This window comes from Macadamia integrifolia, chromosome 3 (genome assembly GCF_013358625.1).
Source record: "Macadamia integrifolia cultivar HAES 741 chromosome 3, SCU_Mint_v3, whole genome shotgun sequence".
In the NCBI taxonomy this organism is placed as follows: domain Eukaryota; kingdom Viridiplantae; phylum Streptophyta; class Magnoliopsida; order Proteales; family Proteaceae; genus Macadamia; species Macadamia integrifolia.
This window is the reverse complement of record NC_056559.1, coordinates 13351829-13366472: the sequence shown is the minus strand read 5'-3', so window position 1 is coordinate 13366472 and position 14644 is coordinate 13351829. Positions and strand designations below refer to the sequence as shown.

Below are 14644 nucleotides of genomic sequence, written 5' to 3'. Positions count from 1 at the left end.
TGAAAATTAAGTAGCAAATTTATTCATTGTCCAACTAAATTAACCTTCACTCCCAGATCACTATTACAAACCACCCTTGCATATACAATATTCTTCCATTGCTTGTTGAGCTAATCTACATATATATCATTCAGGTAGTTATTAATCCAGGGCGAGCACCAGCTGGTTCAGAGGAACTGAAGTTGGTAAGATGGTACTGTGATGCATATTTGTAGGAAGGGCCTTCCGTAACTATTACAGGAGGTTCATTCAGAAAAGCAAAGTTGCTCCTAGTCCACCTGTAGAGATTATTAGAAGTACTTCATCAGGCTGAAATTTAATGAAAAAACTCTTAATTAGGTTGATTACAGGCTTAATAAATACTAACCAGGCATTATTCCTTATGATCTCATCATCTAGATCTGTTTCAGAGACCACATTTGTGAGATTACTCTTCCTCATATCAGATAGTGGAAGGGAGTTTGATCTCTCAAGCCTTACTCTTGATTCTTTTTGGCCACTTTCCTGTAATAATTAAACCATACAAGCCAATGGTTAATAAAGGGCATCAATGGGGTCTATATGACAGCCACAGCTTCAGAAAACTAGACCTGATGAGTGGTTTCTTGCGGACTAGAAAGAATAGTCCTAAGGTGTTCTTCCTCTATTGTCTTCTTTGATCTCCAGTGAGCTTCGATTTCTTCTTTGGTGAATGATCTGTTCCTCAGATATTTAACTGAAAGAATAACAAAAAAACCCATATAAGAGATTGCTGGGAAAGCATGGACATGAGAGACTTGTGAGGTTAATTACCTGATTTTGGATCTGGGACAGGTAAGTGCCATCTGGCCATTAGGGAACCCATCAGAGAGAGAGAGAGAGAGAGAGAACTAATGAAGTATGGATGAACCAGAAACTATTCAACAGTGTCTTTATACTGTTGGAATTGATCTGTACAGATACCTCTAAGTACAAAGATGGAATGATTTGTTGTTGGTGGTCGACTTTCTTTCTTTGTGGTTGTTCTTATCTCAAAAAGATTTACGTACAAGGTGGCCAGAATAGGTAAAGCCATGGGACTGCTTTTGGGACTGGTTTTTTTCTCCCTTATGATGAGATTGCCATGTGGGTCTTTGTCACAAGTGGATTCCAGTGTCTATCTTATTTGATGGATTCTTTCAATGAGATAATGTTACTGTGTTACGAGGTGGAGAGAGAATAATGACAGCATGGAATTTAGGGAAAAATCAAATGATTACCCATTTTTGGGTTCCCTTTACAAAATTATCCATTAAAAATTTTAATTAACAAAAAGGCAAAAGTTTTTCTGGTTCGCCGACCAGCTAAGAGATTTGCTGGTCTGGAATAATCCCATACATCAAATAGAAAAAAAAAAAATTCCAGGTCGTTCATAACAATTCCCCATCTCATTACTTTTTCAATACAAAACATTTTCGTCTGTTTTCATCTTTTTCCTTGACCCCGCAGGCCTGATTGCTATGTTTAGAGTGTTCAGCGTTACTCCTCTTACGCTCAGAAGGCACTGGCAGCCGGGAAAGATCATGCTGATTTTTTTATGTTTATTTATGGATTCTTCTCTTCTCCTCATCTCTTCTTCTTTGTTCTGCTCCGTCCCGGCGTCTCCTCACCGGATTTTCTCCGAATCATTCAAAACCTAGAAAATTTGGGAAACCAGAAGTCTATTAGAATCTGCTAATAGGAAGGGAAAACGTAGTTAGTGTCAAAACATCTTTCCTATTTGTAGATTTCTCTTTCTGGATCTGAGTCGGGTTTGAGTTTCACTCATAGGCAAGAAATTTTGTGTTCGTTCGTAGATTTTAGTCTCCTTCCTCGTGCCTCTAATTGGAAAGCCAATTTCATGGCTTAAAGGGCTTCCATCTTTGAGTTGTCTTGTTCCCTTTTTCTTATAAAATAATGCTTTCTTGAGAGGAGGAGGTTTTCCATCTTGGATTTCGTTGATTAAACCTACTTTTCAGCTTTGTCAAAAATTTTGTATCCTCCCATGAATTTGTATGCTTTTTCCAAGCATTTTCATAAGATTAGATATATCTAATCCATATATGTCATAGTGAAATGATTATCTGAGCCGTCGGGATCCAAGACAAAGTACGCTAGTTAGTACTTTTAAGTTTTTCTCTTTCTTCCTCATATTTAATAATTTTGTTGCGTCACAGTGTAGGATACTGTTTAGTCACATCTCATTGGTGTGCTAAACAAATGCAACTTGCTTGGTTTACTTGTAAATTGATATCATCTAAATAACTACTTGTGGAGTTCTTTCTTTCTGACGAACCCAACCAACCAAAGAAAAGATTACTATGTTTTTGGGTAGTCCAAAAAAAGGTAGCGGAACTAAGGTGTCAAAATGGAATTGGAACCAAATATCAGAACATGAACCGACCATTTGCGATTGAATTGAATCGAAACATAGAGAAATGACATGATTTTGATTTCATAGGTTCCTTTCCTGGTTCGATTTGGATCATAATTGGGAAATCATAGTTCTAAACCTAATATGAACTGGGAAAACAAAACCGAATAAACTCAATTTTCAATATTGCCTTATGTTCAAGCAAAGGCTGGCTTGTTGTTCTAAGGGACTGTATTTCTAAGTGGCCTTTAATGATGTTAGAATGTACACTAAGAGAATCCACAATATATATAATGTGATGGTAAGTTTTAATTATTATAAAGAGGAAATTACACTCCCCTCCCTTGTAGTATGGCTTAGTACCACTTTCTCCCCACGTACTTTCAAAAATACCACTCCCCTCTCCTATAGTTTAAAGATTCTATCAATCGTTCCATTAATGGCTGACGGTGTTAATGTCACACTCCGCTCGTACAAAACCGAGCCGGTGACCGAGTTAACACCGGTTAACTCACAAACCTGTTAGGATCAACAATGCAGTAATTGCAATACAACATACATCTACTAAACTAAGATAAGACATGTTCATAATAATACCTATAATTGTTTCCCAAATATTTGATATCCAAATTGAGTCATAAAAGTTACATACATTTGGGTCCGAAGGCGTGATATATATACAAGAATATAATAATTTAAACATTAAGTGATCAAAAGGGAGTATATCAAAAAGAATCACTTAGGAGTCACAGCTGCCATGTAGCACAATCCTTGCACATGCAATCGGCACCGTGCTCGAACTCATAAGGGATCCATCAGTCCTCAGAGGAAAACTCCATAGTGGGGCCCGGCTCCTAATCTCTAGGCGAGTAATCTGCAAAATCACCTAAAAAGGGTTTTGTACATGGGATAAACTCACTAGCCCAATAAGTGGAAAGGAAGATCACACAAGGAAAGCCACATAAATAGTCANATTACAGGCTTAATAAATACTAACCAGGCATTATTCCTTATGATCTCATCATCTAGATCTGTTTCAGAGACCACATTTGTGAGATTACTCTTCCTCATATCAACTAGGGGAAGGGAGTTTGATCTCTCAAGCCTTACTCTTGATTCTTTTTGGCCACTTTCCTGTAATAATTAAACCATACAAGCCAATGGTTAATAAAGGGCATCAATGGGGTCTATATGAAAGCCACAGCTTCAGAAAAGTAGACCTGATGAGTGGTTTCTTGCAGACTAGAAAGAATAGTCCTAAGGTGTTCTTCCTCTATTGTCTTCTTTGATCTCCAGTAAGCTTCGATTTCTTCTTTGGTGAATGATCTGTTCCTCAGATATTTAACTGAAAGAATAACAAAAAAGCCCATATAAGAGATTGCTGGGAAAGCATGGACATGAGAGACTTGTGAGGTTAATTACCTGATTTTGGATCTGGGACAGGTAAGTGCCATCCGGCCATTGGGGAACCCATCAGAGAGAGAGAGAGAGAGAGAGAGAGAGAGAGAACTAATGAAGTATGGATGAACCAGAAACTATTTAACAGTGCCTTTATACTGTTGGAATCGATCTGTACAGATACCTCTAAGTACAAAGATGGAATGATTTGTTGTTGGTGGTCGACTTTCTTTCTTTGTGGTTGTTCTTATCTTAAAAAGATTTACGTACAAGGTGGCCAGAATAGGTAAAGCCATGGGATTGCTTTTGGGACTGTTTTTTTCTCCCTTATGATGAGATTGCTATGTGGGTCTTTCTGACCAGTGGATTCCAGTGTCTATCTTATTTGATGGATTCTTTCAATGAGATAATGTTACTGTGTTATGAGGTGGAGAGAGAATAATAACAGCCAGGAATTTAGGGGAAAATTAAATGATTACCCATTTTTGGGTTTCCCTTTACAAAATTATCCATTAAAATTTTCAATTAGCAAAAAGGCAAAAGTTTTTCTGGTTCGCTGACCAGCTAAGAGATTTGCTGGTCTGGAATAATCCCATAACATCAAATAGAAAAAAAAATTCCAGGTCATTCATAACAATTCCCCATCTCATTACTTTTCCAATACGAAACATTTTCGTCTGTTTTCATCTTTTTCCTTGACCCCGAAGGCCTGATTGCCATGTTTAGAGTGTTCAGCGTTACTCCTCCTACGCTCAGAAGGCACTGGCAGCTGGGGAAGATCATCTTGATTTTTTTATGTTTATTTATGGATTCTTCTCTTCTCCTCATCTCTTCTTCTTTGTTCTGCTCCGTCTCGGCGTCTCCTCACCGGATTTTCCCCGGATCATTCAAAACCTAGAAAATTTGGGAAACCAGAAGTCTATTGGAATCTGCTAATGGGAAGGGAAAACGTAGTTACTGTAAAAACATCTTTCCTATTTGTAGATTTCTCTTTCTGGACCTGAGTCGGGTTTGAGTTTCACTCATCAGGCAAGATATTTTGTGATCTTCAGGTTATGATCAGCAAGATTTCTCTTATGTTCTTGTCAATTAATTTCCCCACTTTCTTCATCCTCTGTATAGTCACTGCATCATCACTGACGAACAGCCTAACTAATCTTAAGACCAAATTAACATCATAAACACCTCCACCATGACCAGAGACCAGCAAATCATCCAATGTTGCTTGATCAAGCATCCCACCAAGAGGTTTGTATTCTCTGCTCAGACCAAAACCAAAAACCATTCTCAATATCCAAAACAACCCTCCGTAGGAAAAATTGGTTTTCGCCATTAAGACCACACCATAAACTGCAGTATGTACAAGTCCACTATAATCAGACTTTGGACCCTGTGAGTTACCGTTCCATGAAAGAAATGGCAGCAAGTTACTTTGTAAAGATGGCTTACCTTGAGCCGTACCCTCCTATATGCATTCTCCATAAGACATATGGTTACGAAAGTTGAAACCTTTGTCTCTGATTAGTCTTTAGAGAGAAAGAGAGAGAGAGAGAGGGAGATACCTTGTCGGCGACAACAAATCCTTGTTCTGAGGTCGCCACAGATCAAAAACCCTCTCTCTCTCTCCAACTTTTCATGAAATGAATCCTTATTACCAACAAAAGTAGATCTAACAGTTCAGAAAACATCCCTCAAAATATTCTTATATGGGGTGACCGATCAGAAAATCTCAACCCTAACAAAAATACCCAAAATTAAGTTTTCCTTTACAAAATTACCTACTCAAAGTTTAAGTAAACAAAAATACCAAAAATTGAGTTTGGGTTTACAAAAATACCCACTCAAAGTTTCAGTCATAAGAAAAGACATGATTATATGTGGAAGATGAAGAATCTCTATTTTGGGTAGTTTTGTAAACCCAAACTTGATTCTGGGTATTTTTGTTAACCAAAACTTTGGGTGGATAGTTTTGTAACCCAAACCTAATTTTGAACATTTTTATTAACTGAAATTTTTTGTGGGTAATTTTGTAAAGGAAAACCTAAATTGGGTAATTATGTAATTTTTCCTTTATTGAGATAGTCTCACATCGACTATGAATGACTCAACTATCATATATAAGAGTCATAATAGGTCACCACATTTCAAGTCAATTAGTTTTAAAGTGGAAGCCTTAACAATGTATCTGAGCGGGTACGTTAGGCCTCCATCAATGATGAACTCCTTCTCCTTACCCAAGAAAACAAAGTCATAAGACGACTCAACTATCATGCTTAAAAGTCATTAGAGATCACAACTCCCTTCTGTCTAGATAAGAATATGTGAATCATCTTTAACCCTTTACCAAACATAAACTCATATTAAAATTGCTTTAAATCACTTTTGATTTATAGAAGAATAAATTATGCGAACGTTACTCCTTATGATGGGGAAGAAATTCCAAGAATTCCAGATTTGAATCAATCCACTTACGGCACACAGAAATCTTCTATTTCTAAAAATATGCTCTTATATAGCCCACTTGCTGCACACAGAAATCTTCGTTTTCTATACCAAATTAAAGGGATGGGCAACTGTTAGGCTTCCCTGATCTGGGCTTTTCATCATCATCACCACTCCTCTTTCCCAAACAGGCCCTACCAATGATAAAATATATTCTACCAAAAAAAAAAACCAATGATAAAATATTTAGGAATACTTTACATATTAATTCCTATTATATAGGATAGGATAGGATACTAGAAAGTATCTAGGTTTCCTGCACTAAACACCCCGTGTGATTGGCCCATGATGTGCCTAATGGGAGTCGAACCTAAGACATCCGAGTTTATAGCCCGTATCAAGTTCGTTGCTCACCAACTGCACTACCCCCTTGGGTTAATACATGTTGAAACAAATATAAATAAATATAAAGAAAAACAAACATAGATTCACATAAGCCACAAAGATTTAACGAGGTTCACACACTGATATGAGTGTACTACGTCCTCGAGTGAAGAAGAAGATGATTACTATATTTGAAGAAAAATTACAATGGAATTTCTATCAAGAATATTCAAATCACGTCAAGAAAACTCTTCCATAAAATCTAACATGAAAAACTCTAAATCTCACACTGCTTGCTCAACAAGACTATAGTACATATGTATGCTCCTCTAAAAGGGTCTTTCACTGCAACTCATCAGCTGCTGCCATGGAGGCTTTGGCCGTTAAGGATCGAATTTTAATGGTCCAATTGTTGGATCTATTGTTTTTGGTTATTTGTGGGGACTGATTAATATGTAAATTATTGCTTGCAAGGGGTTTTCGTCTACTCTTTGGAGTGGGCTGCTAAAGCCATTGTAGAGGATATCTTAGATTTCTCTGCTTCGTTTTCGTTCGTAGATTTTAGTCTCCTTCCTCGTGCCTCTAATTGGAAAGCCAATTTCATGGCTTAAAGGGCTTCCATCTTTGAGTTGTCTTGTTCCCTTTTTCTTATAAAATAATGCTTTCTTGAGGGGAGGAGGTTTTCCTTCTTGGATTTCGTTTAATAAACCTACTTTTCAGCTTTGTCAAAAATTTTGTATCCTCCCATGAATTGGTATGCTTTTTCCAAGCATTTTCATAAGATTAGATATATCTAATCCATATATGTCATAGTGAAAAGATTATCTGAGCCGTCGGGATCCAAGACAAAGTACGCTAGTTAGTACTTTTAAGTTTTTCTCTTTCTTCCTCATATTTAATAATTTTCTTGCGTTACAGTGTAGGATACTGTTTAGTCACATCTCATTGGTGTGCTAAACAAATGCAACTTGCTTGGTTTACTTGTAAATTGATATAATCTAAATAACTACTTGTGGAGTTCTTTCTTTCTGACAAACCCAACCAACCAAAGAAAAGATTAATATGTTTTTGGGTAGTCCAAAAAAAGGTAGCGCAACTAAGGTGTCAAAATGGAATTGGAACCAAATATCAAAACATGAACCGACCATTTGTGATTGAATTGAATCGAAACATAAGAGAAATGACATGATTTTGATTTCATAGGTTCCTTTCCTGGTTCGATTTGGATCATAATTGGAAAATCATAGTTCTAAACCTAATATGAACTGGGAAAACAAAACCGAATAAACTCAATTTTCAATATTGCCTTATGTTCAAGCAAAGGCTGGCTTGGTGTTCTAAGGGACTGTATTTCTAAGTGGCCTTTAATGATGTTAGAATGTACACTAAGAGAATCCACAATATATATAATGTGATGGTAAGTTTTAATTATTATAAAGAGGAAATTACACTCCCCTCCCTTGTAGTATGGCTTAGTACCACTTTCTCCCCACGTACTTTCAAAAATACCACTCCCCTCTCCTATAGTTTAAAGATTCTATCAATCATTCCATTAATGGCTGACGGTGTTAATGTCACACCCCGCTCGTACAAAGCCGAGCCGGTGACTGAGTTAACACCGGTTAACTCACAAACCTGTCAGGATCAACAATGCAGTAATTGCAATACATCATACATCTACTAAACTAAGATAAGACCTGTTCATAATAATACCTTTAATTGTTTCCCAAATATTTGATATCCAAATTGAGACATAAAAGTTACATACATTTGGGCCCGGAGGCGTGATATATATACAAGAATATAATAATTTAAGCATTAAGTAATCAAAAGGGAGTATATCAAAAAGAATAAAAAAGAATCACTTAGGAGTCACAACTGCCATGCAGCACAATCCTCGCACATGCAATCGGCACCGTGCTCGAACTCATCAGGGATCCATCAGTCCTCAGAGGAAAGCTCCACAGTGGGGCCCGGCTCCTAATCTCTAGGAGAGTAATCTGCAAAATCACCTAAAAAGAGTTGTGTACATGGGATAAACTCACTAGCCTAGTAAGTGGAAAGGAAGATCACACAAGGAAAGCCACATAAATAGTCACAACACAAATGCGCATATATGTAATTCATTTTAACTCAATTAACCTAAACAACATTACTAGGTCATAGGCTATGTGCTACTCACAACCACAGTGCGTGTATGGCTCAGGTACGAGCCGTGAACTCTATCCCGCGATACACCCATAGGGTTGTCAGAGAAGGCCCACCGTTGGCACCGAAATTTAAATACACGCCGACCTCCGACAAATTTAAATGACAGAAAGTAAATGGGTGACTCCACCCAAAATAAAAATAGTACGATTGACCCTCTGAATATACCACCAGGTTAACGACTATTTTAGCGATAAGCCATACGTACTTCTAACCGCTGTAGGAGTTCAACAACCGCAATCTAATGCTTCTCCCTAATGATCCCCCAACACGTAAATCCCTATTGGGAAGGATCGTAGCATAAGGGTAAATCACATCCTAACCACATGCCTTTACATGAGCATGGTGCAATTGCATAATGATGCCACGTCTCATACCACGAGTCACCATGCACTTATTTCCATGCCGACTACGACGTTTAATCTAGCATATATATCATGTCCAAATGAAATTCTTCCATCACATACATCATGACATAAATGATATTCATCATAGAGCAAAGCATAACATGTTATGTAAATGCACATATAATGCGTGATATGGCATATGTGATGTCTAGTCTATACACAAATGATATGATGACATGGCTAGACTAATATATGTTAAATGATGAATAACATTTTGAAATTAAATCAGAGTCCACTCTCCACTTACTTGTATATATACACGGTACTTGTACCAGGTACGAAAAAAATCCGATGTGTGGGTTCGTGTATATTGAGTGTAACCTATCATAAATATAATGGTTTATCATTTCACTATTTTGGGGTCAAAATCATCATGTTTGAACACTAAAATCAGGTTTAGAGTCATAAATGAGGGTTACCCATCAAATTTGGATCAATTCTGAAAATTTTAGAAAGACAAGTGGGCTAGAGCCAAAGACAGGCGGGCTATGTAGCCCGTCGATTACACCAGAGGCCAAAAACTGAGTTTTTACGAACTCAGGTGGGCTAAAATCAAAAGACAGGTGGGGTAAAAATACCCCCCAGTCTTTAAACGAAATTTTTTTCAATATCATTCCCGACTTTCCTCCGGCTTAAGGAACTCATTTGGGAACGATCCGGTGACTCAAATCACTTATCTAAGGTCCAATCATGTACCCTCAACCTAGATCTAAGATCAAATCAAAAGAAAAAGAAAGATTCTTACCTCTATCTCAAGAACACCAATGAAACCCCAAATTCACTTCTTTTGCTCAAGAACCTCCAAATACTCTAGATCTTCACCAGCACTCCTTCCAAATCCTTCAAAATCATTATACACACCTTCCATTAGACCTTAAATTTTATTATCCATGTAGGATTAGCAAGATCCAAGTGGGTTCTTTCCCAAAAATTAAAAAGAGTGTTTAAGAAATGAGTTTTCTTAAAAAATCCATGAAATGTGTACAATACTTACCTCAAATCAAAAATCTCGGTGAGCTGATCATTAATTCAGGCTCAAAATACTAAGACCCAGCTCCGATAAAGCTCTACAGTCGATGTTCCCTTCTTTCTTCTTCTTCCTCTTTTTCTTTCTTCTTCTTTCTCTCTCTTCTTTACTCTCCCGCCGACCAACTAACATTAATGAGGGAAAAGGCAATTAATGTCTCCTATTTTATACCTGGGCCCCCCGAAATATCTTCTAAATCTCAGGTAGGCTATCTCAGGTGAGCTAAATCTCAAGTGGGTATATCTTAGGTGGGTATCTCAGGTGGGTTATATCTCCGGTGGATATATCTCAGGTGGGTAATTTCAGGTGGGCTATCTCAAGTGGGTTATATCTCAAGTGGGCTTCAATGGGAATAAACTCTCGCATAATATTAGATTACGTTAGCACCCACAAATACTAGTACGTACCTTTACTTTTTGTACATGACCTCGTGGTGCGTGTAAGTGCAAGACTTGGGTGCACTTATTACACTTGGTACCTGCTCGGTCATGTCAGGCCAACCCTAGTTCAAGGTCACCCTTTCTACCATATTCCATATGGTACCTGTGCTGGTTCTTTCCGGTTCAGCCCCTATGTGATCAAACTAAGTCAACACGGGTAATTAGACCGGGTTTAGAAAGTAGAGTATCACAGTTAAAATATCATGTAAAAAGACCGATTTACCCTTGCGTCTATACATATCTTTTTTCTCCTTTTTCCTTATATTTGGACATAGCAAGAGCTCACATCCTGCTGGAAGCTATTCCGCATAGCGACGACATAACGGTGATAGGTTGCATAGGGTTTCTGTGAGGTTTCCATGAGGTGGGTGAGCTTCGGTTTAGCTTTCGGTCAAATATAGACATGTTCAAGAAAAAAAACCCTTTACAAAACCTCTTTCGGTCCAATGCTCCACAATTGCAACCCTCTCCGTCGGCAATCTCATGGAATGTTAATGGTGACGCTTGATTCTTCCATTTTGATTTTCAAATCAACAATTGAAGAGAGAAACGATAGATTAACTTCTTCTTACCTTTCAAAAGCAAAATAACTTCCTCAATTTTGTTTTCCCATTTCTTCTTTTAGTATTTTAACCTTTATGAGTAATCTGGGTCTCAACAATTAAAAAAAAAAAAAAAAAAAAAAGGGGAAAACCCAATTCTGCTTAGTACTTTTGGAACTAAAGAGGGGAAGGGGTTTAATAGCTAAGGAATAGGGAAACAAAGGCAAAAGGGGTTATCGTCTTCTACCTCTAGAAAGAGACGAAAAACCTCATGGAACTAGGCCTGGTTCGAGGGTAATACCTCAACCGATAGAGCTTCTCTCAGCCTGAAATTTCAGGTAAGTTTTTGTAATACTTGGGTATCTAAAACGCATCCAAACACAACCCAACAACACATGAGATGAAAAGGTTTAAAATTCTATAATTGTTCTTGACATTATTGATTCCCTTCTACCATGAAGTTACAAAAGCTATCAACGAGCTTCGTCGGGACCCCTTACCCTTCCAATCTTGTCATACATCGACGATTCCAACATTAGTGTGAAGAGGTTTATGCGCGAGATGGAATTCGTTGGTGCTTATTTTTCAACTCAGGATTGACTTTGGAGATGTGAAGACATGGCACTTGATCGATCAATGGGAGTTCATTCTCTTCTCCGCTGGGGTTTTTTAGGAAAACAAAATAGTGAAGGCAAGGTTAAAAGAGAGGAATCTAGAAGGGATGTTGGAATTAATTAAGAAATTGAGTTTTTATTCTTCGTCTTTGGATGAAGAGTACTCTTCCTTGCCTACGGAACCATTACGGGGTTGGGTGAGCCAGTCCCAATCAAGCCATTACTCGACGAGGTTTATGAGAAAATTGGAAGCGATTGTGTGTCAGCCGAGGAGTTCATTGGTGGCGGTGATGATACAATAGGATACCTAATGAATATGGCGGATCACGTCCTGCTATTGCAGCTGGGTCACGGAACAACGATGATATACTGCAGAGGATTTCAATGAGCTTTCCATGAGGTGAGATTTAGTTGAGCTTCAAGAGATTGACTAATAGTATTTGCCTATTTGTATCACTAAAGGGTAATTTTGGTATTAAATTTAATACATTAAGGTTGATGTCATCACTTAACTAGGTTATGTAACGAAAAGGGCACGATTGATAGAATCTTTAAACCATAGGGAAGGGGAGTGGTATTTTTGAAAGTACGTGGAGGGAAAAGTGGTATTAAGCCACACTACAGGGGAGGGGAGTGTAATTTCTTTTATTATAAATTTATTACTCATGCTCTCAAATAAAGTGAAAAAGAATCAACTTGAAGAGTATAGAGGTGAAACTGAATGTGAATCGACACTATAACCACACGTAATCCGAATTTGAACCTTGAATTAAACACATTATAAAATCGGAATTACATACCATTTTCAAAATTGACACTACAAACCACAAGTGAATTGGATAATGAAAACCAAATAAATAAATGAAAAATGCAAAACAATTTTAATTTGGCTGATTTTTATTCGGTTCGATTTTGATCAGCACCTTGTCAAAATGTAACCAGAACCGGCCGGTTGACACATGTTTTCTGGTCATCACACCATTGAATGGAATGTATCTGACGTTGACCAAACGGCTCTTTTTTTTAAAATTTTAAAATTCGAAACAGGAGAGAGTGAGAAAGTAGAAATAGAACGAGCAATCGCGATCCTTCGTATCCTATTTTAAGTCTCCCCAAGAAGACTTCATTCATCATCTAACTAAGACCCTTTCAATTCTCCTCTTGTTTTTCCTCGATCACCGATCGCAAACATTCTGTCTCAGGGAAAGGTTTCGTCGTCTTCTCCGCAGTAATTACACAGAGCAGGAGCATCAGTTTCTTCAAGGTCTCATCCAGACCACCTTTGGTTCCATTCTTGTATTTTGTTTCTGTTATTGTTTCGTTATTTGAAACCCATTTGCTTCGATTGATATATCATCATGAGTTCCCTCTGGTGTTTCTTTAAATTTGGTTTCCTAACTCTTCTTTATTTGATTCTTAACTGAATCGTTTGGTTCAGATCTCTTGAAGGAGAAATTAGAGTTGCAATAGAGAAGATTTTGAGGAGACCAAGAATCCGAATCTGGTAATTTTGAAATAATTTTTTCCTGAGGTCTTTTGTGGGTCATTTCTTGATTCTTTCTGATCTCATAATTCCTCTTGGGGTTCCAATGATTTCCTTGCAGGTGTTGTTTCTTTATAGCTGCAAATCAAGATGAATGATCTTATGACAAAATCGTTCCTCAGTTATGTGGACTTGAAGAAACAGGCGCTGAAGGACCTTGAGGCCGGGCCTGACATTGAGAAGATGGGGCAGCTCGGCCCCACGGATGAGGAGAATCTAGCCCAATTCTTCCAAGAGGTTGGTGGAATCAAGGTTGAGATGGAAGGGATCACTAATCTCCTCCTTGACCTTCAAGGTCTGAATGAAGAGACAAAATCCACTCACAGTACTAAAATTCTTCGAGGGCTCAGAGACCAGATGGACTCAGACATGGTGGACGTTCTTCGCAAGGCAAAAATCATCAAATCACGATTGGAATCTCTCGACCAATCCAACAAAGTTAATCGTAATATATCAGCAGCATATGGAGAAGGAAGCCCAGTTGATCGAACAAGGATCTCTGTAACAAATGGGTTGAGAATCAAATTGAGGGATATGATGAACAATTTCCAGTCCCTGAGAGAAAAGATCGATTCAGATTACAAAGAAGGCCTGAAGAGGAGGTACTTTAATGCTACTGGTGAGGTCCCTAGTGAGGAGGTGATTGAGAAGATGATGAAAGGGGGCGAGCAAGTTCAGGTGTTTCAAGGAAAGACAGAGTTGAATTTGGAGAATCAGGAGAGGGAGGAGACTGTGAGGCAGATAAAGAGAAGCTTGACAGAGCTTCATCAGGTGTTTCTTGATATGGCTATTTTGGTTGACACACAGGACCGAAAGATTGACAATATAGAACAGAATTTGGGCCGTGCAGGTGATTTTATCAGTGGTGGGACGAACCAACTCATGTATGCTAACAAGATGAAGAGAAAGAGAAGGCGATGGGTTTATTGGATTTGGGCTCTGCTGCTGATCATTCTTTTGATCTGCCTCATTGTGTCTATCAGTTCTTGAAGGAGAGACCGTTCTATTCGTGCTTGAAACTTTCTAACTGGTCCTTTTCTTTTTCTGGCATCTATCTGCTTAAGGTAGGAGAAGATGATGATGCCTTGCAGTGAGAGTTCCTTTTTTTTTGTCTGTAAATACATCTTTTATTTTGTTGCTCTCACGGGTAATTTTCTTCTTGGCTAGTAGTGTATTTAGCTTTAACTGCTAATTGGAGATTATATACTTCTTACCTGCAGTCTTATACTTGAGTCAGTTTATAGAGATTTGCTTCTTCATCTGTGTTC

The 14644-nt window shown here is 38.0% G+C and overlaps 2 protein-coding genes across 2 annotated transcripts; one reads left to right on the top strand and one right to left on the bottom strand.

The window, feature by feature from the left end:
- On the bottom strand, positions 1–3875 carry LOC122073060. Its single transcript, XM_042637569.1, has 4 exons — positions 3794–3875; positions 3592–3716; positions 3369–3505; positions 1–278 (listed from the first exon to the last, which is right to left on the bottom strand). The coding sequence occupies exons 1-4, from the start codon at positions 3843–3845 to the stop codon at positions 131–133; spliced, it is 462 nt and encodes a 153-aa protein (XP_042493503.1). The 5' UTR covers positions 3846–3875; the 3' UTR covers positions 1–130.
- Positions 3876–12924: 9049 nt separating this feature from the next.
- Positions 12925–14595, top strand: LOC122073947 (syntaxin-112-like). The gene is made up of 3 exons (XM_042638678.1): positions 12925–13097; positions 13272–13337; positions 13438–14595. Exon 3 carries the CDS (start codon positions 13467–13469, stop codon positions 14364–14366), a length of 900 nt encoding a protein of 299 aa, XP_042494612.1. The 5' UTR covers positions 12925–13097; positions 13272–13337; positions 13438–13466; the 3' UTR covers positions 14367–14595.
- The last annotated feature ends 49 nt before the right edge of the window (positions 14596–14644 follow it).